Below are 10,334 nucleotides of genomic sequence, written 5' to 3'. Positions count from 1 at the left end.
GTAGGCCTGTATACGAGTTTACATGTGAAAAGAAAGGAACCAAAAGACTAAGACAACCTTTAAAAAATTATCTTTCAGATACCATCGATCTTTTGAGTATCGGATAAGTCATCATTTGCACAAAATTTTCCATGAAAACGAGAATGATCATACGGTTTATATTATCTTTCCATATTTACTGTTCCCCGATTTCATTATATAGAAAATAATGGTGTGCGAAAAATGCAATAATACTTATTTTTACAATGCGAAATAAATGAGATGTTAAATAAATCACTGCACTGGACAACGAAATGATTACTTTTAATTTCTAAGCTTCATTTATATTCAACACATTTGTGAGTGAAAATTTTGCCAATGTCAATCTAAATTTACTTCTATATAGCAAAATACAATATTATTTTGAGAGAAGAGTATGAAAAGAAACCTTTGTAACCATAATAGTGATGTTTATCAATGCGTCCCATTCATATTAAAATATTATTTGATAGATCTGGAATTTCAGATGAATGTTATCTTTCAGCAATGGTTAAGATTTCTTTCAAATTATTTAGAAACACGCTCAAAAATTTAAAGCATATATTTATCCAATATCAACAGATGTGTACCACTGTGTCATTAATGGTACAGTATTGTATAATATAAGGTCTATCACCCGGGGGGCCACTTACATTGACGAGTGGATACCATGCGCGACCAAAAAACACGTAAAAAGGATGTCTTTTTCAAGATAGGGCACGTTACGTACGTAACGTGATAAGGGTGTCAAAAACACTAAAATAATGAAAAAAGGGTATCTATTCCGTTAGGAAAGCTACGTGTTTAGGGTCAAATTTGCGGGGATGATAAAACAAAATTAAAATATTTTATAAAGGATGTCCTTTTTGCTCCAACACTACGTGTTTAGAGTCCGATTTGCGCGACGTGTGGAAGGTAGGGCCGTTCTAAACCAAGTGACGTATAAAAGTAACCGACGACCGACGGACCCGTGACATATCGCTGTACTTGTTTAGGGGTTCATTTCAGGGAATACTTGTCAAGAGTATCGTTTTGTTTCCAAAACTTGTTAAGGGTAGGGTTTCACACGCCAATACTTGTTAAGAGGTGCATTTTCAGAATATGGAAAATACGTGTTTAGGGTGCTTTTCGAGACCCCATGGTCGCGCATGGTATCCACTCGTCAATGGAAGTGCCCCCCCCCCCCCCGGGGTCTTTCATGAGATGAGAGCAATAGGTTTTAAGGCATAATAAAATGGATTACGAATCGTACAATGGAATTGTTGTTATAACGCCATGTTAGCAAAATGACAATTTCTACTGTGTTTTCTTTCATTCACTCATCTAATTCAGTCACTACATATTTTCAGAAACAAAAATGTTTATCCTTGGCAACTTAAAAAAAAACCCTCTTATTAAAATACAACAATGAATACAAAAAGGAATAAATAATGTGTGTTTTTCATTCTGCATATTATGTGTCAACTTAACCATGATATGGGTCCAACCTCTTTCTGTTTAGTAGAACATGTGAAGCATTTTATGCTGAGAAAATACATGTATATCATTTTTTTTCTTTAACAATTTAATCAGCTGTTCATTGGCATTAAACTGTTAGAATATTGAAAAGATTCGTAAGCCTATTCTCAACAAAAGTTTGAGCTCGCACAACTTCCGAAAAAACTAGTTTTCAGAAATAGGAACTGGTCAAATGATAAATGATTAACACTTTTATCTCTTGATCACACCCCGAAACATTAATCGTTTTAATTCTGGAACACAGGTCCCGAAATGACTCTTGTGACTTTTAAAAAGTAAAACTGTTGCATTTATTTTTAGTGCGCTTACTCATGCGAGGCCATCAAAACCCATCTTTGCACAGAAGTTAATCACTGAGTGCAGTAACAATCTGCCAATTTATTTTGCTAAAACTGTTTCATTACAAGTTATAGTATTTCGAACGAAACAAGGGAAAGTTGCTGTTTTTGTTTGATGTTTATCACTTTTAAAGCACAGTCATTAAATCACATTATTGTTCGTATCGCATGACTTTGTTCCAAATTCATTATTTTATCACACAGGTCTACACATATCACCACGTTTCTTCACACTGTCCTCTTTAACTGCACTCTATGTATATGATTTTTTTTTTTCGTTAGCATGGTGAGGGGGGCTTTGACATATTATGTGTGATAGAAATAGGGATGAAAATTCAAAGTTTATTACAATTTAAAGGACGACCGATGAAAATGAGCAACTAAGTAATCGAGGAGATTTCTGGCATACTCCTTTCGAGTTGGATAGGTTTCATTCAAATCTCGTGTTCTGGAGTAGGAATGATCTACGTAGGTCAAGTGAAGCAGTTACTCCCACTGCCCCATATATGGGTGTGTAGGTGGGTGTCTGGGTGTGTGTGTTTGAGTTAGTAACTATGTAGAACAGAAAAAAAGGAAAGCTTATTTCCCCCCCTCCCACCTTGAGGAGAGATTTCCGCCCATGTTAGGGGCGGGTCATATTCTATCACGAAAAGCATGTGTCTAACACTATGTAGTCATGATGGCGTTCACATTCTTTCTATGCATCGTGGATATACTCCAGATCGTTAATTCAAAACAGAAGACAACCCCTCATGATTCATCACAACAGTGTTTTTGTTGTAGGGTGATTATATTAGGCCGAAATACGATAATATACAAATACGTTGCAATCACATTAGCCTCTGCATGGCATAACAACGACGACAGTAAATTTATCAGCATATTAATTTTGTCCCCGAAACCATGAACAAAATATTCTATTCTGGAAATTAACTTAAACATTGAAGCACGAATTCCTAGATTTTTAGATATGTTTCACCTGTTTAACATTAGATGATGGTGCTTTTAAAATCCAGTTTGATTTATTAGTGTATTATGTTTCTTGTAACATCGTTTAATAATAGCTTCATACACGATAGACCTAAAGTACCGTAAATGATTTTAATTCCATCTGTAATCGGGTTGATATAAAGAATAATCAATGATATATATATTCCACTTTGTGGTCAAAATAATCTGGTTATTACAATTAAATAATGAATATAAATTGATCTGGGGTCCGTAACACAAAACTAAGCAATGATCGTAGAACATTTTTCTATAATTAATTGCATTGACTACAATGTACAATCAATCGTGAAAATCAAACGTACGATCAATTGCTAACCTTTGTGTTTAATACGGGACACTGGTCACTCATTATTTCAGTCTTGCGGTATTTGAAACCATCTGTGACAGTTTTTACCTTGAATTTATATGATTCCTAGCAGTAGCCCTCATATACAGTACAGTTATTCATTGTTGGATCAAGTAACCAAGAATTCATCACAATGTAAAAATAGCCGGCATTTCTAAAAATATACATATACAGAGCGTATCAAAAAAAAGTTTACACTTAGAAAAAATCCTGTAAAATTATACATTTGTAACATCCTGAAGATTTTTCCACATTTTAACATTGGTACAGATCCATTAAAAAAAATACCGTTATAAATGTCGGGAAATATTTCCGCTTGAGCGAGCACCACTTACTTTTGAAAAGTTAGTGAATAATGATTTGCGCAGAACTTTGAAATAGTTATGCAAATAAAAGTAGACCTTAATTATAAAGAACACATGGAATTTAGCTAGTAAAATTGATTTGAAGATATATTTTACCTTTTTTTAATATGTTTTCTTGCCCATAACACTTCGAAGAGTGCCATTGCACCCCCCCCCCCCCCCCCTCCTCCATTCCCCACACACCGAGGCCATCGTGACGATATTTGCTTTACACTGAGCTGTGATTTACATGAAATGGCTTACGTTTGATTTTCATTTTGTTAATCATTGTCAAGCTTTGGAAAAATGTGGAGAAACAAGTATTAAATGAAAAATGAAATGTAAACCCACTTTTAATGATAAAAACTGAGTGAAAAAATGCTGGAGATGTCTGATATAAACTTTTGTTTAGATTCAGTTATGATCCAGCTGGCACAAAAAGGGTGCTTACTAAGTGTTAAAATATTAATGTGGGTGGCAAAATTGTTAAAAAATGCTTGAATGTATCCGGTTTTTTTCAATTGACTAAAAGTGCAGGGAAATGTATGAGAAACGTTTCGCAGGGTAAGTTTGATTTCGCCTTTTCCCCTTGACACAGCGTGAAAACGAGCATTTCTGCGCAAACAGATTTCTGCGAGCTTTACAAAAATGGACAGTGCTCACTCAAGCGTAACATTCTGTCAAAACCTTTACTTTCATTGGATAGATGAGACCCAAACCCAAGAATATATGTGAAAAAAATACCCACATGCTCTATTTTTTCTATTCCCATGGCTTTTTCAAAGTACAAACTTTTTTATACGCACTGTGTTTATATATACACACATATATATATATATACATATATATATATATATATAGTTTATTAATTAATTTGAGGTGAATAACACATTTAGTACAGTGTGTCTTGCAGTAGATAGGTAAACAGTGTTGTAACAAGTGAAATACATACATGCATGGTGTAGTCTCTTCTGCTTCCCCCATGCAGGTTTTTAGTTCACATTTCTATCGTGTCTATAAGGAATGCTATGATTCGCTCTCATTCTTAATGAAAATGATATAATTCAATATTAATTCAACAATAATCAAATACTAATGACGAAAATAACTTTGAAAATAGATTACATTTATAGGCCAGTCTCATTTCATTGTCATGTTTTCACTCTCCACTGCAGGATTTATCCATGAGTTGGCTACAGGCGCTCCATAAACAAAAGTGTTCGAAGTTGATTTTAAAAGACAAGTCTACCCCTACAAAAAGTTTCTTTGAATAAAAAGACAAAAATCCAACAAGCACAACATTGAAAATTTCTTCAAAATCGGATGTAAAATAGGAAAGTTATGACATTTTTAAGTTTCGCTTAATTTCACAAAACAGTTATGTGCACATCCTGGTTGGTATGCAAATTAGGAGACTGATGACGTCAGCCACTCACTATTTCCTTGGTATTTTATCATATAAAATATATTTGAAATATTATATTTTTTCCTCATTGCCAAGTGAAACGATTAAATACTCCCTAAACATGTGGAATTAACATTGTTCAATACTATATGGTTCAGTCAAGTTGGTCCCTATTGTCAAATCTGTAAAAAAATGAAATATTGTATAATTCAAACAATAAAAACAAAAGAAATAGTGAGTGAGGGACATCATCGTTTGTCTCATTTGCATGTCACTGAGTTGTGTATATCACTATTTTGTGAAAAATAAGCGAAATCTTAAATGCCATAATCTTCTTATTTTAGATCCGATTTTGATGAAATTTTCAGCGTTATGCTATATTTGATTTCTCACCATTTATTCAAATCAACATTTTTCTGGGAAGGACTTGACCTTTAGTGATACACCCGACCTGTCGAAAACAAAGAAGAAATACTACAGCATCTATCACAATAATGTATTATAGGCGTATCAAATCAATATTTGATTCATGTTCCTATTGTTTTAATCATTCAATGAAAAATTATGTTTTCTGCTTCGTTGGTTGTTTTCTTGTGTCCCAATTTCCAGTACTAAAGATTATATTTAAATGTCAAATCGTATATAGACATGTAGAACGCGCAATTTGGCGCCACAAGGGAACATCGGAATTCCCAGTAGTCACATTATGAGCGAAGAAACCTTCAAAAAAATTCGTGAATGTTGTATAGCCAAACAAAAAAATCACGAATAAGAACTAATGAATAAATTCATTTGATTTTCATTGACATTTTTTCCGGGAAAGACCAGCCTGAAAATGCATATTCTCTTCCTTTTTTGGATGGAAGGTCGAAAATAGTGTAAATCATTCAAACAAAAATATATTAAGGATTTTCTTTAAAGGGAAATGAAACCCTTGGAACTAGTGGGCTTGTGTGGAAAGAGAAAAATCAAAGAATGAGATCAAAGAAAGTTTGAGGAAAATCGGACAAATAATGGGAAAGTTATGAGCATTTGAATATTGCGATCACTAATGCTATGGAGATCCTCGTATTGGCAATGCGACAAGGATGTGTGATGTCACATGTACACTACTTTCCCTTTGATGGACTATAAAATACACCCCAAATGTCTCTTTTTGCTCTTTCTTATGGTGATACAAGCTTTTTATCCTTATCATATTCTTTGAAAATCTGTATTACAAGCCCTCCTATAGAAAAAAAATCATAATCTACTGATGTGATAAAAGAGGCATTTTAAGTGAAATGTATACAAAGTAATGGTAAAGCTGTTCACATTGTGACATCACACATCCTTCTCGCATTGCCAATAGGATGATTTACATTATAATAATGATCTAAACTTCAAATGCTTATAACTTTCTTATTATCTATTCAATTTTTCTCAAACTTTCGTTGATTTCTTTTGATTTTTTTTTCTGTTTCTTTGATTTTCCTGTTTTCACATAAGCTATCTTGTTCCAAAGATTTCATTTTCCTTATTTTGACGTATGTATAGTCAATAATTGTACAAGCACCGATGATACCATCAATAAAATTGCGGTTGATACACTCCCTTAATATCAATGCAGCACGGTATATATGTTGCATTGCACATACAAGACGATATGAATGCGGGGGGTACTCGTGAGAACAAGTACCATAATTACAAAAATAAATCATGTATTGGGTCATATTAAAACGGAAATATTATGTTTTTTAGCGGTTTTGTTCTTCTAAAAGAGTATTACGTATACAATATTTTAATGTCTATAGAGACTGGATAGAATAATCTTACTCATTTACTTCTTTGGAGTTTAAATGGAATCAGAATGTAGTGCATGAAAGATGTGTAATAAAAAAGCTCAATGACATTTCTGAAACTTAGGTCAATAATTACTGAATTTTACATGAGACTCGTTCTTGGATTTAGATCTTTGACCAGCAAAAGATGACAATACGTTATACGTTAGAAGACATTTCACACACTGGTTTTTTTTACACACATACTATTTCTACTGCTGGCTTTGATTACGATTTCAAGTAATGTTTGAGATCATACATAATATATTGCACTTCAATAAATTTCATTTAGCAAGGCATCAAAAATTTCTAATTACAAGGCAGTAAAGAAACAATATCGAACAATTGACACAAAGCGTTTCAATAACAATGTGACAAAACTATTTTCGCTGGTTTCAATAAAAAGTCAGCTACTTTCAGCTCCCGAATCTCCGCTAGAGTCAATTTGCGAGTCTGCAATGTCGGTTGTTCGCTGGTACAGTCCTGTAAGGCGACGGATATCTTCAGCTTGCATGGAATATCGACGATCATGCGAGGCGGTTATTCCACCAACGTGACGCCCTAACCGCGGTGACGGTTTTGACGTCGTTGACCCGATGTCTGGAATTGGAGGACGTGGGTTGATGTTCAACGGTGGTAATGTACCGGGTCTTGTATAGGATAGTTCGTCTTCTAGTAAAAATGGCGCGGAACCTCGACGCAATAACGGCTTTTTCTTACCACTTTCGAACGGTACAAGATTGGATTCATTAGTAATATCGGTTAAACTATTAGTATTTTTGCCATTATTGGAGTCTGATGACATTTTTAGTTCAAGTAAAGCCTTTGGCACGTTGATGGCATGAACAGTTTGACTTTTCTTAAGAGGTGGTGGCATTGCAGGTAACGAGCCACGTCGGCTAGAACCAACGCCTCTGGGTATTTGTTTCTTCTCTGGAGTTGATTGGGGTGAATGAAAGGCATGTGTGATTAGTTTATGATTGGCGGAATTTAATGATGAGGGATTGAATGCATCGGCGCTCTGCCGTCTTATCAATGGACGTCTGAAAGAACGCGGTGATCTGTGCAACGAATCGTTACTGTTTGCTGGTAGAGTAGGTGCACTTCCGCTACTTTCTCGGGCAGCTTCCTCTTCGGACTCTTCCGGTAAATCTGGATGAGATCTTGTAGGTGATATAGACCCATTGTCGTACAAGAGACCCATGCTACCCCGTCTGACAAGGCGACGAGTCTGTATCGATGATTGTCCTTTTGACGGTTGCAACCGCTGTGAGCGCGGCGAATTACCCGGTGACCGCGGCGAGCTCTCTGGCGATAGAGGTGAATCTAATAGTAGTAGCTGTTTCTCTCGCCTCCTATGTGACTTTGGCGAGGATATCTCTGCGTTAAGTTTATTTGTTGCACTAGGAATGTCCAAAGAATTCGGCGGCTTCAACTCGATCTGAGCTGGACTAATACATTTATATAGTGGAGGACTTGTTGCTAGAGAAGGAGGGACATCTAAATACTGTTTTGTATCTCTCTCCTTTCCACGATCGTTTGTAGTTATGATAATCACTTCTTTTCCTTTGTTCTTGCAGTTATTGATAAGCGATGACAGCACCGACGCATCCCCTGCGTTCACAGCATACACCAGGGCTGATGATCCGTTTTTATCCGTTATTCTCGGGTCTGCTTCGTAAGTGAGAAGTAGCTTTATTAATTCTTTCCCACCCAGTTCCATACATGCATACATCAAACACGTACGGCCACATTTATCCTGGGCGTTCACATTAGCTTTGTTCTCCAAGAGCAGTTTCACCAATTTCGTCTTCGTCACATTTTCCTTATCATCTTCGTAGTGCGTCATACACGCTATGATTAAAGCCGTTCTACCATTATCGTCAACACTGTGTAAATCTGTTCCTCCTTCTACAAGCAGTCGTGTCAGGCGAAGTTTACCAAGTCTCACCGCTTTTTGAAGTGCGTTTCCATCGGTATGAACGAATGACGCCGTCATGGGTCCTGTCTCAAACCGCGGCAAAGTGGCCATTGCCAAACGAGGAGGTAGGCACCCGATCATTTGATAGCTCAAATAAAAATGTCCTCCGTCAAAGATGACGTCCTATATCATGGTTTTATTTCAGATCCCATACCGAGAAAATTTTAGAAAAGAAAAATTCAATGTTCAATATCACAAGGCGATTGAACATTTCAGAGTAATAATACTGCAGTTGATAATGTTTTGCAAAGGGCAGGGGGAAATGTCTCCTGGTAACCGGTCAATAAATTGAAGCATGCTTGTCTGTTGAATTCGCACCAACTATTCTTTCACTGATGAGCTGACCATTCAGAGTGTCCGCACACTCTCGTGATACACATAGTATACGTTGCGATATTAGTCTCGTTTACAAAATACACTTTCAGCCATTCTCGAAAAATCCGTGTTGATTAATACAACACATGCCATAGGCCTGCAGTTGAATTATCAGACTTTTGGCAATTAAGTAAACAGGTGTGCATTATGTTCACGCTGAAAGAACGAAGCATTCGTTATTTTGTTCCACCGTCACTCTGCTACTCAACAATCTATTATGAAAAGAAATATGATAAGGTAGTGTGTTCGTATAGGTACTGAGCACGTCATCGGTTGATTGCAATTTTACGAGATCAATTTCTGATGATGTAGAAACAGAAAAAAGATCTGTACAGAGGAGCTTGCATATTGGAGCAACTCACGAAAAACTAAGGATTTGACAGCTTCACTTAACAATAGAGCATTCCAGGCATTTTCTTGTGAAATATCGTATGACTGATCGATTAAAGATTCGTAACATGTTAACATCTTCTGTAGACGAACATTTCAGAAAAGGCACAGTTGAGTCAGGACAAGAGGAACAGTTCAAAGTGAAATCTGCAGATTCTGGAAGGCAATTATTACGATCTCCCTTCTGATATTTAATTAAAAGATGTCGATTGATCTCCCGCTTGAATAAATTATAACAGGTGCTAATCTGGAGGCACAGGTGTGTTTGAAATTCAACAATCACAATTATCAGACACATTGATGATGATATGATCAAAATGAATGTCCTCTTGAAGTTCGTTCATCCTTTTTTTATGATCTGGATTCCAATGATTTCAACTGCTGTTGGAATATTATGTACACACACAGGTACACACACACAGCCCTGACATTGTAAGTGTCCTAGTCTGAAATCCGATTGGGAGCCCGTGTGTGCATGGTTTTACGGTAGGACATAAAATGACAATCTCCCGATGGTTTGATGGGAGACTCGGCAGACGATGGGTATTTATTGGCGCGAAAAAAAAGTCAAGTGTCACGATCGGCCACGTGATTGGCTTTTGGTTGGTGGTAACTAGGCATTGACACGACCATAAAGGAGTGACTGGTTTTCACGGTAAAAGTCGGGGGCTAAGTATTAATCTAATCTAAAATAAATATCGGGATATTGATGTTGATCATGTTGCCAGTGTTGTCATGTAGGTCCAAGATGAAAAAATTACCGAAACCTTAGCAGGTGAAAATCACCT

The 10,334-nt window shown here is 36.2% G+C and overlaps 1 protein-coding gene across 1 annotated transcript; it reads right to left on the bottom strand.

The window, feature by feature from the left end:
• Positions 1-5,330: 5,330 nt before the first annotated feature.
• On the bottom strand, positions 5,331-10,062 carry LOC129256282 (ankyrin repeat domain-containing protein 34C-like). The gene has a single exon (XM_054894529.2). The coding sequence runs from the start codon at positions 8,860-8,862 to the stop codon at positions 7,207-7,209; it is 1,656 nt and encodes a 551-aa protein (XP_054750504.1). The 5' UTR covers positions 8,863-10,062; the 3' UTR covers positions 5,331-7,206.
• Positions 10,063-10,334: the final 272 nt, after the last annotated feature.

This window comes from Lytechinus pictus, chromosome 3, assembly GCF_037042905.1.
Source record: "Lytechinus pictus isolate F3 Inbred chromosome 3, Lp3.0, whole genome shotgun sequence".
NCBI lineage: Eukaryota > Metazoa > Echinodermata > Echinoidea > Temnopleuroida > Toxopneustidae > Lytechinus > Lytechinus pictus.
This window is presented reverse-complemented; position numbering and strand designations above follow the sequence as displayed.

Excerpts from the sequence above, each read along its gene's own strand:
- LOC129256282 (XM_054894529.2), bottom strand. The coding sequence starts at position 8,862 with ATGATCGGGTGCCTACCTCCTCGTTTGGCAATGGCCACTTTGCCGCGG.